General features: G+C 48.7%; 1 protein-coding gene across 1 annotated transcript in view; it reads right to left on the reverse strand.

Moving 5' to 3' along the window:
- ABAT (4-aminobutyrate aminotransferase) overlaps window positions 1–15,699 on the reverse strand; it is an 88,319-nt gene that overhangs the window by 14,579 nt on the left and 58,041 nt on the right. The window contains exons 5-9 of the mRNA XM_082858082.1: window positions 14,637–14,754; window positions 10,136–10,185; window positions 2,891–2,971; window positions 2,183–2,275; window positions 1,636–1,698 (exon numbers count right to left, since the gene is read on the reverse strand). Coding sequence (XP_082714208.1) covers window positions 1,636–1,698; window positions 2,183–2,275; window positions 2,891–2,971; window positions 10,136–10,185; window positions 14,637–14,754 — 405 coding nt within the window. The remainder of the gene's footprint in view (window positions 1–1,635; window positions 1,699–2,182; window positions 2,276–2,890; window positions 2,972–10,135; window positions 10,186–14,636; window positions 14,755–15,699) is intronic.

Raw genomic sequence — 15,699 nt, forward strand, 5'->3', positions numbered from 1 at the left:
AAAGCTCCAAGACCTCTTCCCACAAATCCCAGAATGCCCTCTCGTCATGCCTTTGTTAGTCTCCAAATGTGATATATAGGGCGTAGCTTGTTTTACTGCACTTCACAGATGTTGCACTTTTTTACAGATTGAAGGTTTGTGGCAACCCTGCATGGAACAAGTCTTCTGGAGCCATTTTCCAACGGCATTTGCTCACTTCGTGTCTCTGTGTCACATTTTGGTAATTCTCACAATATTTGCGACTTTTGGGTTATTATTCTGCTTGTCATGGTGACCTGCGATCGGTGATCTGTGATGTTGCTACTACAACTCCCTGAAGGCTCAGATGATGGTTAGCATTTTTCAGCAATGAAGTATTTTTGGATTAACGTGTGTACATTTTTTTAAGACGTTAAGGCTATTGCACATTTAATGGACTACAGTATAGTATAAACATAACTTTCTATGCACTGAGAAACTAAAAAATATCATGTGACTCACTTTATTGCGATATTTGCTTTACCGGGGTGATCTGGAACCGAACCCCCAATATCTCTGAGGTGTGCCCCTGTGCTGATTTACATGGTTGAGAGCACAGTGCCTATGCAACTTACATCCCACTGTTTTCACTAAATTATAGCACACGTGTCTCCAGGCCAAGAGAAACCCTTTGTGATTATTCTAGCTGCAGAACTTTGTGTCTGGACACAGTGGGTAACTGAATTCAGTGGCTCTCGATCTGCAGACACCCGCCCCCCCCACCCCTTTTTCTAAGCGGTATACACTTCTGCCTCAATCATAGTGGGATTTAGGGGAAGGACTGGCCTGCTCTGATTGAAGCTGGCTGGGAATCTTGGAGCCTTACTTGGTCTTCCCCGTGCACCCCCGACTGTTGTACCCCAACACTGGCCCCCTTGGTGCCTCCCTGAACTGCTGGGGTTCCACTTGGAACCCCTACACTTAATCCATCTTTCCCCATTACTGGATATACAGGTGGTTGCCAATCTAAACACCAACGAGTGAACACCCCTGCACATACATTTGTGTTGACATTTTGGATTATTCTAGAGAATACATGAAATGCCACTTTAGACGGGTCAAATACAGGCAGCTGTCCTGGGAAACTGATGAGTGCTAGTCGGAAGAGTTCCACTCGGCCGGCCTTGACACCAAGGGAATGGACTAGGGGGTTGGAATGCTTGAGGATCCCTTGTTGTGGACTGAATGTTTAAGTCACCCTCAAGTTCATATATTGAAGCCCTAACCCCCAGTGTAATGGTATCTGAACATGGGGTCTTTGGGTGGTACTTGGGGTTGGACGAGGTCATGTGGTTGGGGCCCTGTGATGGGATTAGTGCCCTTATAGGAATGGGCACCAGAGAGCCTGATCCCTCTCCCTGAGATAGATGGAGGACACAGTGAGAAGGTGGACATCCCCAAGCCAGGAAGAGAGCCTGCCCTGGGAAACTGGATTGGCCAGCACATTGACCTTGGACTTCCAGCCTCCAGGATTGTGAGAAAAATACATCATACATGTCTGTTGCTTAGGCCACCCTGTCTAGGGGTTTTGTTATGGCAGCCTGCGCTAACTAAGACACCCTCCTACTTGAGGAGGACAGGCCCCCACGCATGAGGAGGAGGGGATGCTGGGCTCACCTGGTTGATCATGCACGTCTCCAGCTCTTCCTTGGAGAAACCCGATTGGCCCCTTTCCTTGCTCTGATAAAATGGAACAGAACAAACTCTCAGAGATGCTCTGGGGCAGGAAGGGCTCCCACTTTCCACCCAAACCAACATCTAGTCAACGAGGGGATGCTTTCTCAAAAGCTGATCATATACGCGTCGACATTACACGTATCGACTGAAGCATGAGACCATCCATTGTCCTTGTGATGAAATAAATAGATGGATGAATAAGCTGCTTTACTATTCTACTGGCAACAATGAAGATCTGTGAGATGGTAGTTATTTCAGGTAACACAGTATAATAACACTGGGGAGGTTTTACACTACACACTGCCAGGATGTTTGGAAAACCCGGTCCAGGCAGTGGCCCTCCTTGGATTTCAACCATGGCCACTGATGTCCAGTACTCTGGCCAGCTGGGATGAACAGTCGGACAAGGGATGAGTGTGTGGCTGGGGGCTGGGGGGCCTGTGTGTGTGTGTGTGCACGTTGCATGCATACAAGCCCCAAACCTCACCCGGTACCACATGAAGATGGTCTTGAAGGCGTTTTCGTTGGAGCAGGAACCGCAGGCCATCGTGATGAGCTGGGACATGCCTTTAGGAGCCACCTGTGGGAGGGAAACAGCTGTGGGCTCCCCACCCCCTCAGCTGGAGCGGGGCCTCTGCAGGGGCTGCACACTGGGCCCTGGAGGCTGTGGGAGGCTGTGAGGGAAACAGGGATGCAGTCCCGGAGGCAGTCTGACTGGGGCGGGGTGGTCGAGAGGCCCCAAAAGGCCCTAGGTTGGAGCCCAGAGAGGAAAAAAGGCGAAGAAAAGCCCAGACATCCCTCCTGACGCAACCTCTGCCCAGAGACACCCACATTTTACAGGTGGGAATTCGGGGTTCTGAAGGACTCTAATCCTTGTAGCAACTGAAACCCAAAGGAGGACTGAAGGGCACAGGCAAAGGCCCTGTCGTGGGATCAATACTAACTTCCCCAGGTTCCCTTTTTCCCGCACACAAGGGATCACAGCTTTTCTTGCAAAGGAAAATTAAAAAGACTCTTCATGAAAGAAACAGCACGAAGAGCAAGACTGAAGTAGAAACATCCCATCCTTAATCATTATGGATCTCAGTTCTTTCCTTCCCTGCTGCTCCAGCCTCCTGGAGACCAGAGCTGCGGGCCAGCGTGGTGAAGGGCAGAGGTGGGTTCTCACGGTGGCAAGCTGTCCCCACAGACTCACTGAGAGCAGGGACTCCCGGAGCTTCTCCACAAAGTTCTCAGGAGGAAAGACTCCGAGGGCAGGTCTGTTGATGAATGTGCTCTGCAAAAAAGCCAGGAGACCAGCAGTGACTTCTCGACCTGACCCAGCTCCCACCCACCAGCGATGCTTTTCAGAGTAGATGTGTTCCACGCTGTGGGGAATGATATAAATACTTCCCTGCGTTTTTAGAGAAATCCACTAGGATTGCTCTGGGTTTAAAACAAAGTGTCAATTTCTTGGTTGGGATATTGCACTATCACTAGGTAAGATGCTACCATTGGGGAAAACTGGATAGAAAATACATGGGACCTCTTTGTACTATTTTTTGCACCTCCCTCTGAATCTGTAATCTTAAAAAAAAAATCAGAATGATTGAAAAACAAAAAATGGACAATAACAATTACTGGTGAGAATTCTCATTCATGGCTGGTGGGGATGTAACGTGGTGCGGCCACTTTGGAAAACAGGTTGGTAGTCTCCTATAATGTTAAACAGACACACACCCTATGACCCAGCAGTTCGCTCTGAGGTATTTACCTAAGAGAAAAATGACAGCATATGTCAGACAAAGATGTGAATGGATATGAAGGTTTGTTGTGGCTTTTATCTTCAGTTGCCAAGAAATGGAAACAGCCCAAATGTCCTTCCACTGGGGAAACGATAAATAGACCGTGGTATAGGCACACCATGGAACACTGCTCAGCAATGACATGGAACAATCTACCCACACACTTAACAACACGGGAGAATCTCAAAGTCACGATGCCGAGTGAAAGAAGCTGGAATCAGAGGGTCACCCACTGCAGGGCTCCATTCCTACGACATTCTGGAAAAGGCAGAACTATTGGGACAGAAAACAGCTCATGGCTGTCAGGGGCTGGGGTGCGATCGGCTACCCATGGGCTCAGGGGAATGTTTGGGGAGATGAATGGTTTGTGTCTGGATTTTTTTGGATTGTGGTTAAAAAACAAGTAACATAAAATTTACCATCTTAGTCATTTCTAAGCATATAATTCTCAGTAATGTTAAGAATATTCATATCGTTATGCAACCATCATCACCATCCGTCTCCAGAACTCTTTCATCTTACAAAACTGGAGCTCTGCCCCTACTAAACACTGAGTCCCCATTCTCCCCTCCCTCCAGCCCCTGGCCACCAGCATTCTACTTCCTGTCTCTGATTTTGAGGCCGCTAACCACCTCAAATAAGTGGAATCAAACATTATGTGTCCTTTTGCGACTGGCTTATTTCACTTAGCATAATGTCCTCTAGGTTCATCCATGTTACAGCATATGGCAGATTTTCTTTCCTTTTTTTTTTTTTCTCCTTTCCTTTTTAAGGCTGAATAATACTCCACTGTATGGATATGCCACATTTCCTGTATCTGTTCATCTGCTGATGGACACTTAGGTTGCTTCCACCTTTGGGCTACTGTGAACAGTATGAATATGGGTGTGCAAATGTCCGGGTTTTGACAGTGGCTGTACAATTATGCATTTTTAAAATTTTTTAAGTTTTTATTTATTTATTTTTTGGCCACGTGGCTTGTGGGATCTTAGTTCCCCGAGCAGGGATCAAACCTGTGCCCCCTGCAGTGGAAGCGTGGAGTCCTAACCACCGGACCACCAGGAATTCCCAGATTATGCATTTGTTGAAACCACAGAACTGTACCTGCAAAGGATGGATTTGACTGCATGTGAATTACACTTTAATTTAAAAAAAAAAAAAGGTGAAAAAAGCGGCTTCAGTAGCTCTGCAATTTCTATATAGAATGAGCCTTAGGAGAGCAATCTGATGAGGGAGCTGGTTAATAAATGAATGAGCTGCATATGAAAAAGCAGTGTTAGAAAAATTCCTCCCCCCCCCCACCGCCGCCCCGCACCATTTTGATAGATGTGCGTCCAGAGAAGGATTTCCCTCTGTAAGGAAATCAACAATGCAAGCCTGACGCTAAACAGACACTCGCTTCTGATACCCAGGAAAGAGGGAGTGTTATTTACAACAAAAAAGAGAACCACTCTAAATGCCAACGTTAGGTTAAGTAAACGAAGGCGCATTAACTGAAGGTGATGTATTGCCAGAAAAATGTCGTGTAAAAAGAATGTTACAATTTTACTTTAGGGTTCGCTGAGTGTTGTACCTTCTATGGGTTTTGATAAATGTATAATGATGACACGTGTCCACCATTATGGAAAAGACACAAATGGAAATGCAAATGGGGATAAGAATAGAGCGGTCCAGTCCCTCCAGGTCTAGCCAGTGCCCCCTGGAAGGCTTGGTAAGAGTCTGGGAGGGGTCTGTCTGCTCAATGGACAAGCAATGAGGTCATCAGGAAGTGGATTTGGGTAATAGAAAGGGATTGTACTAAATGCAATGCAGCGTACTGGATTGGATTCTGGGGACCAAAATCATGGACACTAGTGGAAAAACTGGGGAAATCTGAATGAAGTCTGTGGTAGGCAACGCACCAATGTTAATTTCTTAGTTTTGACAAGGGTACCATAGAGAGGTGAGGTGTTAACCTTGGGGGAAACTGGGTAAAAGGTAGATGGGAACTATCTTCACAACTTGTAAATCTGAAATTAGTCAAAAATAAAAACACTGAGTCTGGAATTCCCTGGCAGTCCAGTGGTTAGGACTCGGCGCTTTCACTGCCGAGGGTGCAGGTTCAATCCCTGGTCAGGGAACTAAGGTCCCGCAAGCCGAGACGCACAGCCAAATAAATAATAAAAATAAAAACATCAAATTAAAAAGTATGGAAGGTTTGATTGAGCCTGGGATTTGGGAACTTCTCAGGCACCCCTCTCTCTCTCGGACTCAATCGTGTAATAAACTCAGTGCAAATCCAAATGGGGGCATCACTCCATCGGAGGAAACCCAAGGATAGGGAGGCCCCAGCACTCATCCTTCTGGTGGCACTGGGATTTGGCGTGGCCCACTAGAGTTCATGGCAGGCTCATACCTCTGTTGCCTCTTCTTCTTTGTGACCAGCCGGGTGGGTCTAGGATAAGCGGTGGAGGGAGTTAACCGTTTTCACTGTAGAGCTGGGGAAACGGAGGCCCAGAGAGGTCAAGCATCCTGTCTCAAGTCACACAGACGGGAAGGGGCAGAACCACGACTCAAACCCAGGTTTGCTGACTTCAGATCCCACCCTCTGCCAGACGCCGCAAGCAGTCTCCACCCAAAAATGTCAGTGCCGGACACGAGTTTACTTGGCACAGCCCAGAGCCCTTGGGTGGCCTGTGGGGGCTGCCGAGGGGCCTTTTGTTTTGGCTTCGAGTTATTAATGGGGCTCCAAAGAAATCAAGCACAGCACGAGATCAGGGTGGAGGCGAACTGCCATCACTGGCAGCGGGGGAAGCGGCTCACAGAGGGGATGGCCGGGCTGGCAGCGTGGCTGCCTATCTGGGCCCAGGGAAGATGTGGAGGTGGTACTCCTGTTTGGCAAAACGTGATATTCATGAAGAACAGAAGATACCTGGGACTTTGGGTAGCAGAATTGAGGACAGGTTTCTAGAATCCTCGCCATCAGACCTGCTGTAGCGGGAAGAGAATGAGCTTTGGTTTAAGTGGCTGTGCAACCTGAGGCAAGTCACTTAACCTCTCTGGTCCTTAGAATCCTCATTTGCAAACATGAGGATCCCTTCTTGGGTGCTCAGAAGGAGCCAGTGGGAAAACACAACATACAGATGAGGCAGGAGCTCAGTCTTGAAGGACAGAATCACGCAGGTGAAAAGGCCTGGAGGTCACACTGATGTCTCAGCTGACCAGGCGAGCTGCCCTCCAGCCAGCCTAGCCAAGGTGCCACGGATGTCAGTTGGCACTCATCACACATTGCAATGGCGGGGCATGTGCAATGCCCCAAAATTATTGTGTAACCTGTGGGCAATGTAATGAGATGGCCCTGGTGACGTAAGAAGTTCTAACTGGAACCCAGATATTGGATCCAGGTGACATGGCACATGAATAATGGATGATGTGTTTGGGGTACAAAAGGGTTGATAAGCCCTTCTCAGAACTTCAATGACTTGGCAGGAGCCTGCCCAGGACAGGTAAAATACCTTGACCACCACCTGAGCGCATTTCCCGCTAAGAGTTTGGAAGACCCAAGATGTCAATCAACGGTCGTCTGGTCTGATGCCCCAGATATACTCTGCTGAGCCTGTGGCGGTCAGCTGTCACTTCTCTAAGGTTGTGCCGGTCCCCGTGCCCTCTGCAGGACGTCAGCACACACTGTGATCTAGACCATGATCCAGACTACGGTCTAGGTGGTGATCTAGAGGGATCTAATCTGTGATCCAGACTGTGGTCTAGACTGTTCTGGACTGTAATCTAGACTGTGATCTCGCCATCAAATCCAGCACCAAGGACAGTGCCCAGCACATAGTAGGCACTCTGTCCATCAGTAAGCAAACAGATGTCAAGAAGTGAGGCTGAAGAAGCAGAAGCCAGATCACAAAGGGCTTTACACTTGCAGTGGAGGAGCTGGGATGCATCCTGAAGGCAGTAGGTACCAGGAGAGGGTTCCAGGCACAGCGCAGCTTGGAGGGTGGTTTGGAAGAGGTGAGAATAGACGTGGAGGTGGGAGGGAGTGATGAAGAGGGGCTGTTGAGGAAACTCCAAGTGGAAGTTGGGGGCAGAGCCAGGACAGGCCCAGGACAGGGTGGGAGAAGGGAGGATGGGGGGTGGCATCCAGGTCCAGGTTCCGGGCAGGATGGGTGGGGGCAGGGCATCCCCCGAAATCAGAATCCCTGGGCCTGGAAGTCACGTGCTGCTGGGCAACTGTGCCTCCGGAGGCAGCTGACACTGCAAATGTGTCTGGTGTGTTTGTTGACATAGTTTTTTAGCACCAACTGCTGAGGCATCTGGGATCCGCAGAACGTTTCGAAACAAAGTGGGGCTCTGAATGTAAACACATGCCTGGAGCCACCGACGGGCCTCGCCAGACACCCTCCGGAGGACGCGGCTTCTGCTGGAGCAGCCCCTAGACTTGTCAACTAATTGGAGGTGAGAACCACGTCCAGGCCCCTCCCAGGCGGGCACACCCATAGGTAAAGAGGACCCGAGTTCTTTCCTATTATCTTCTGCTGTTCAGATTCAAGGGAAAACGTTTAAGACTGGATAGTCGGTTCCTGACGTGGTCGGGCTCTCAGGCCCCCTGCTTTTCTTTGATTTCCTTTTAGGAATCACACTCTTTGTCATGTGTGGACACGTATGTCACACCTGAGAAAAATGAAAGCCCCAATGACAGGCAATGCCCGGGAGGGTGGGGAGTGGCCGGAGCTCTCACACTGCTGGAGGGAGAAGATTTCCCACCCCAGTTTGGAAAACTGTCCGGCAGGATCTGCTGAGGCCAACTGTGTGCGCTCACTATGGCCAGAGATGGACTGGCCTTGTATCATGGGACGCGTGAATGTGCCATTGAAAGACACGCTGGAAGGTTCACAGTAGCAAGCGACCCAGATGCTCATCAGTGGTAGGCAGGATGTTAATTGCAGCGTGTTCACACAATGGAATGATTAGAGCCAGGAGGATGGATCCTCTGCGGCTACCAAGGATGCATCTTCAGATGGATTTTGAGTGAAATAAGCCAGACGTGATAAAGGGCACAGCCAGTACAATTCTACTCATGTGCCGTTAGAAGTAACGGGAGTGGTCGGCCTAATTTGGTCTGGGGGAATAGGAACTGGGTCAGGGCATGTTGAATTCAGTGGGGGTGAAAAGCATCTTACCCTTGTGATGTAGAAAGCACAGACATCTCTATGGTGCTTATTATCTACGTATGTACCACATTGTATACATATACACCACACCCCATAGGTGTGTTGTAGGCACAATTATGAAGATGCCCCAAGAAGATGTCCCAACCCTCATTCCATCCCCGGGACTGTGAATATATTGGCTTGGCCAAAAAGTTCGTTCGGGTTTTTCTGGGAAAATCGCAATGAACTTTTTGGTCAACCCAGTATCACGTGGCAGAGGGAACTTTGCAGACGTAAGTAAGCTTCATATTCAGTTCAGAAAGGAGGCTGTTCTGGATTTTCTGGATGAGCTTCGTGCAACCACACAAGCCCTTTGCCGAGGGCAGCGGCAGAGAGAGGGATTGGACCAGCCGTTGCTGGCTTGACGATGGAAGGACCACGTGAAACAAACCCTGCCAACGACCTGCCCGAGCCCCAAAGCGGATCCTCCCCCAGAGCTTGCAGCTGAGAGCTGACCTCAGCTTCGTGAGCCCCAAGGCAGAGCACTCAGCTGAGCCGGCCAGACTCCGGACCCACAAGATCTGTGAAACCATAAATGCGTGACGTTTTAAACCCCTAGGCTGGTGGCAGTTTGTGATGGCAGCAACAGGAAACTAATGTCTAAAAAAGCTCCTTAATGGAGCGATAATTGAAAAAAGAAAGTTGGGAAACACTGGGTTACAAGGGAAAATTCATTCAGCAGTACACTCAGCATGTAGGCATGTCTCCACGTGTGTGTTACAGCCAGTGTCATCAATCATCAGCGGCGCCCACAACAGAGAAGAATCTCTGTTAACAGTGTTAACATGTTAACATGTTAACAGTGCCGAGGATGAGAAACTGTGTGTCACCTGCCCCCTGCCTGCCACTCCAGTCATACTTGGATCCTTCCTGGCCCTCTCTGCCCTGGCTGTGCTGTCCTCTTTTGTTCCTGAAGCTCTCTGCTCCTCTCCCTCCCACCCTCCTCTCCCTGCAGGGACCGCTCTTCCCTGACCCCCGGCCCCTCCATCCCCAGAAAGCCCAGCTCCTGTGGGTTTTATTCCCAGCACCTCCTCTAGCTGTGTGACCTTGGACAAATACTTAACCTCTCTGTGCCTCAGTTCCCTCCTCTGTAAAACAGGGATAACAACAGTAGCTGCCTCATAGACTTGGCAACATTCAATCTGTGAAGTGCCAGCCACAGTGTTTGCACATATTATGCTCGTAAATATTGTTCATTATTATCATTATCACTGTTTTATGCCCACATAACACTGACTGCCTCGGTCTGTAGCACTTAGTATGTTTGCAGTTCTCTACTTATGTGTGTGGCTAACTGGCTGCCTCCATGGGAGCAGGGCTCACCCAAGGCGTACCAAGCGCTTAGCGCATAGTATGTGCTCAATAAAAACTTAAGGGATGACTGAAGGGATGGACTATTTCCAAAGGCTGCCCCAGTGATCCTCTGAATCTCTGTGAACACTGCATAACCCGGGCACTCACCACATTTTGAGGCTGTTGGATGAGTTTCATGAGAGCAGGATGGTTGTAACCTGGGGAGAGGAAGATATGGTTAGAGACCAGCATCGGATCCGGGGGTCCCATGCCCCTCCCTCCCATTGCCTGCCCCCTCCCTTCCCTTCCAACCCTGCAACTCTCTTTACACACAAAGGCCCATTCCTGGGACCCAGCCCAGATTCCCCTGACTCAGGATCACTCAGGGTGAGGCCCCCAAATCTTCCACTAGTTCTCTGGATGACTCTGATGTTCAGGTGGGAGACACACTGGACTAGACAGACAGTGAATGAAGGTTAAAGCTAACTCGTGACCAGGGTTGGGAGGGTTCCCCAGGCCTGCGTGACGAATTGCAAACATGGTCCTTGCCTTCCCCGCCGGTGTCCACCGCTTGAGTCAAATCTCAACAGGCATTCGGTCAGGGACTGAGGGAGGGAAGGATGCTGGCTGCACTCTGCGACCAGCACAACCGGTGCTGCCTGAACACATTTGCTCATGTCCAGCCTGGGCCTGCCACCCCGCAACAAGGCCGAGGATGCCCTTTGATTCCGCAAAATTGCTCTTCTACGAATTTATCCTACACGTGGATAAAAACCCATGTAGGGACTTCCCTCGGGGTCCAGTGGTAAAGACTCTGTGCTTCCACTGCAGGGGATGTGGGTTTGATCCTTGTCCAAGGAACTCAGATCCCACGTGCCGCAGGTGGCACGGCAAAAAAAGACAAAACCCAAAAAACCTGTGTATACCTATCTTCATGGTGACTCGCCAACACCTGCAGGCTTGAAAGCAACCTAATGTCCATCAACAGCAGATCAGTTGTTGCCAGGATTAGCAATACTGAACACAAAGTCTCTTGCACATAGTAGATGCTCGATAAAATGGGAGATTATAGAGGAGGGAAGAGTAAGACCAGCCCACACAGCACTGGAGCCAGATGTCCTGGGCTCTGCAGAGCCTTTACTGCCATTTACTGAGCATCTGTGTGCAGGGGGCTTTCTGTTCCTTATTGCTAATCCTGGCAACAACTTGCGCAGGAAGGCCAAGTTTGTAGGAGGCACTGAAGTCAGGAGACCAGATGCAGGACCCTCAAAGGCAGATGCCAAGTGTTCAGCCCGATAGATATTGGTTGAATGATGGAACAATGTGAAGATACAGTAACACAGGCTAGAACTCAAAACTGTTACAGATCAGAAAACACATCAGTGACTCTTGCAGCAGGAAGCAGACTTTGGAGAAAAACCCCCAGTCTTCAAGTATCACATTTTTTTTATCATGCATATTTTGCACCTACTTTCTTTAAACCAATTAACTTTTTAATTTAAAGAGATTTACTTTGGGATTTCCCTCGTGGCCTAATGGTTAGGATTCCAGGGTTTTGCTTCCATGGCTCGGTTCGATCCCTGGTCCGGGAACTGAGATCCCCGCAAGCTTTGCAGAGAAGCCAAAAAAAAAAAAGATTTACTTTTGAACGGACACTTTCTATCACTAGGGTAAGAAAGCTGCCCAAGGCTCTGAACCTGGGGCCTGATCTCCTCCATAACAAGAGATTAACAAGTGTAGATTCAGGTGTTAAAGACCCAGCATCACCCAGGGGAGACTCTCTCCTGATGGAATCAAAGAGTGAACAGATTTGAAAAGCCTGTGGTTTCACTCTGCGGGATGCAGGGAGCGTGGGTTGGGTCAGTGATGTGGGGACCAAGGGAGAGAGTAATTAACATTGTTCCTCTGCCTCTCCACTCCACCCCTCCCCGCCCCACTCACAGCTGTGCTGGGACCAAGGCTGGGGAGTGCTCAGTACTCAAGGAAGGAACACTCTGTGGGGCTTTTCCAACTGACCTTTGGCTAGAGGTCTTCCAGCTCTGACTCTTTATCACGCTGCCTGGGTATTTATGACTTTTCTGCCTCAGTAGATAAGACAGTTTCAGGGAATCAAATTAAGCCACAGATGCAGCATTTCCTATTGGCTTCAGAAGGAGAGATGAAAGCAGAGCTGGCCCGCTGATCAGGAAATCCTATGCCTGGGCTTTTGATGCCATGGGCCCCTGCACCGCAGGGCAGGGGCGGCTGTCTGGGAGGCTGCTATTACAGAAGTCAGCTTGAGAGGCAGAGTCATTGGTTCAAATCCTGGGCTCCCTGGACAGCTGGGGGAAGCTGCAACCCCTTGAAACCTGGCTCCCTATCAATAAACCGGAAGTGATGGTAAAAGACCCGATGGTATAGGACGGTCTTAGGGATTACCTGAGATAACATGGAAGGCAGGCAGTAATTTCTCAATAATTATTAGTTTAAAAAAATCATCTCGGGCTTCCCTGGTGGCGCAGTGGTTGAGAGTCCGCCTACCAATGCAGGGGACGCGTGTTCGTGACCCGGTCCGGGAAGATCCCACATGCCGCGGAGCGGCTGGGCCCATGAGCCATGGCCGCAGCCTGTGCTCCGCAACGGGAGAGGCCACAACAGTGAGAGGCCCGCGTACCGCCCCCCCCAAAAAAAAAAAAAAAAAAAATCATCTCATTGACTACAGATGTGGGAAAAAAGGTGGCCAGAGAGGGAATTTTTTAGAACTTCTGGTCTTTTAACAGCTACTGCTAGCCTGATCCTCCCACCCCCCCATAGAGATGCTGGCTGGCTGGGGATTGAAGCAGAAGGAGCCCCGGGTGGTTGTGGTGGGGGGTGGTGTGAAGGATGCAGAGGTTAGCTGGGAAGAGACTGGCCCACAGTCCCAGGAAAACTCGAGATCTTATCCCGTTCACTCCAACAGGATATGGAGAGAGGGTTTTGTAAATCTTGGACTCCAAATCGCCTTCAGAGGCCAAGGGATCTCTGAATGATGAACTTCCCCCAAACAATGAGTCATCTGCCAACTGTTGAATCTCATCCTTTTTTTTTTTTTTAATTTGGCCTCACCGTGCAGCTTGCGGGATCTTAGTTCCCCAAGCAGGATCGAACCTGGGCCTCCATAGTGAAAGTGCTGAGTCTTAACAACTGGACCACCAGGGAATTCCCCAAATCTCTTTTTTATTTTAATTTTTATTGGAAAATAAAAATTTTATTGGGAAAAAAAAGTATAGCTTTTTTTTTTTTTTGGTATGATTCTTTTTATTTTTTATTTTCTGGCCGCACTGCGCAGCATGTGGGATCTTACTTCCCCAACCAGGGATCGAACCTGCGCCCCTGCAGTGGAAGCGCGGAGACTTAACCATTGGACTGCCAGGGAAGTCCCCTATGGGAATATAGTTGATTTACAATGTTGTGTTAGTTTCAGGTGTCCAGCAAAGTGAATCAGTTATACATATACATATATCCATTCCCCTTTTTTTTTTTTTTAAGATTCTTTTCCCATAGAATCTCATCTTAATGGGAAATAAATAGGTTCAAGGGACTGGGCAGGGGGAAAGCAGAAGAGGCATGGGGACCTAAAGGGGGGTCTCAGGGGAAAGACCCCAGGTGGCTGAGTGCAGGGGCTTGGAGGGGGGTGGGGAGCTGTTGATGGGGAGCCCAGGATGTCTGCCATCATCCACTAAGGGACAGGTTTCATCCGACGCTCAGCCTACAAACCAGCGGATGCCATGGGTAATCCATTGACCCAAGAAGCATCGACCGTCCGAGCTACAAACAGCAGCCACCTGCACGTGCCAATAGCCCTGTCTGTCCCGTCTGCCATGCCCTCCTGCAGCAGCACAGCCTCGCTCTGGATGGCCAGGACGGGAGCCTGGTAAGGCAGAGGCTACTGGTGCCCCTCCAGGTCACCTTTCCTGGGCAAGCCACCCCTCTCCCAGCTGCTCTGTGTGTGTGTGTTGGCGGGGGGGCGGGGGCAGCGCTGCTAATGGCTCCAGCTGCCTCCTTCTCTGGAAAATTGCCCCTGGTGAATAGAAGCTGCTTCGCCCAAGAGATGACACAAGTCCTTCCCTCTGGCAGCTGATGGGCAGGGACCGACTGGCCCAGGGGTACCAAAAGGCCAGCCTCTTTGCCTTGGTCTGGGACCGACTCTGGGGTGCAATGCCCGCTTCAGAGACCCCCGTGGAATCAGGCTGTGGCTGGTCTCTGGCTGAGACCTCATCCTTCTTACTTTCCCCTTGCCCTCTGCTCTCTCCCTCCCTGCCCTTTCTCCCAAGAGCTCTCCCTCAGTTAACCACTTGCACCAAATCCCTGCCTCAGCATCTTCTTCCAGGAATCCTAAGACTGCTGACATTGGACATGGGTTCACATTCTACCTATGCTTCCTCTCCAAGCTTTGCTCATCTACCTACAAAATGGACATATGTACCCAGATCCATACTTGTGGGGTTTGGGGGAGGAGTAAATGAGAAAAGACATGTAAAGTCCCTAGTAACACATGCTCTACGAATGACTTGTTCCTTTTCTCTGCCCTTGAGGGAAGTGTCTGGCTGCACACACGGATGCACATCTTGGAAGGAGTGGCTGAAGTCTGGAGAGCCACAACTACACAGAGACACAGGCTACATTCAGGGACTGATTTTCCAGCTCTTACCTATGGGGACAGAGGAGATCTGGGAATAAAGATCCAACATCCGGTTGCCATCCACGTCCACCAGGTAATTGCCTCGGCTCTCTTCGTAATTGCAGAAAAAGTGCACAGCTTCTGCATTCTTGGGGAAAGGAGAGACTGGATCAGGCTCACTGCAATTCCTTAGACCCTCAGTCTTTCAGGATTAAGCTTGAATTGATGAAGTAAGCCATGTCCTGCCCATTTATGGACACATGGACGGTATCTGTGGGTGCTGGCAGTGTTGGATTTTTTTGCCCTGCTGGTAATTACATGGGTGATTTGCTTTATAATTGTTTATTAGGCTGTGGATTTGTATTTTATGATTTTTTTCTTTATGTGTTTTATATATCGCAACAAAAAAGATTGAGATATAACTCTGAAGAAGATTCTGAAAAGTTAAAATGTATATAGTAAGCCTTAGGGCCTAAGAAAACTAAAAAATATATAGTGATTATGAAAGAAATGAAAATGGTACACTAGAAGATATTCACTTTATGTACAAAAAATTAGTAGAAAATGAAGAGAGGAACAAAAAAGACATGAGACAGAGAGAGAACAAAAAATAAAACGGAAGCTGTAAATACAACTACACCAATAATAACATTAACTGTGCATGGATTAAGCAATTCAATAAAAAAAATCAGAAACCATCAGACTGGATAAAAAGATTCAGATAAAAAAAAAGTTAAAAAATAAGATTCAGTTATACACTGTCTACATGAGACATACTTTAGATTCAAGAATACAAATGAGGTTGAAAGTAAAAATATGGGAAAAGATATATGATTCTCACAGCAATCATAAGAAAGATGCCATGGTGTCTACTAATATCAGACAAAATTGACTGTAAAACAAACAAAATGTTCCTAGAGGTAAAGAGGCGTTTTATGATGACAAAAGGGTCCATCCACTAAGACGACTATAAACATATAAGCACCTGATAACACAGCCCCAAAATACATGAAGCAAAACCCAACAGAATTGAAGGGAAAAATAATTCTATAAGACTAGTTGGAGACTTCGGTACCTGGTTTTCAGCAATGGA

This window comes from Leucopleurus acutus (assembly GCF_964270905.1).
Source record: "Leucopleurus acutus genome assembly, chromosome: 16".
NCBI lineage: Eukaryota > Metazoa > Chordata > Mammalia > Artiodactyla > Delphinidae > Leucopleurus > Leucopleurus acutus.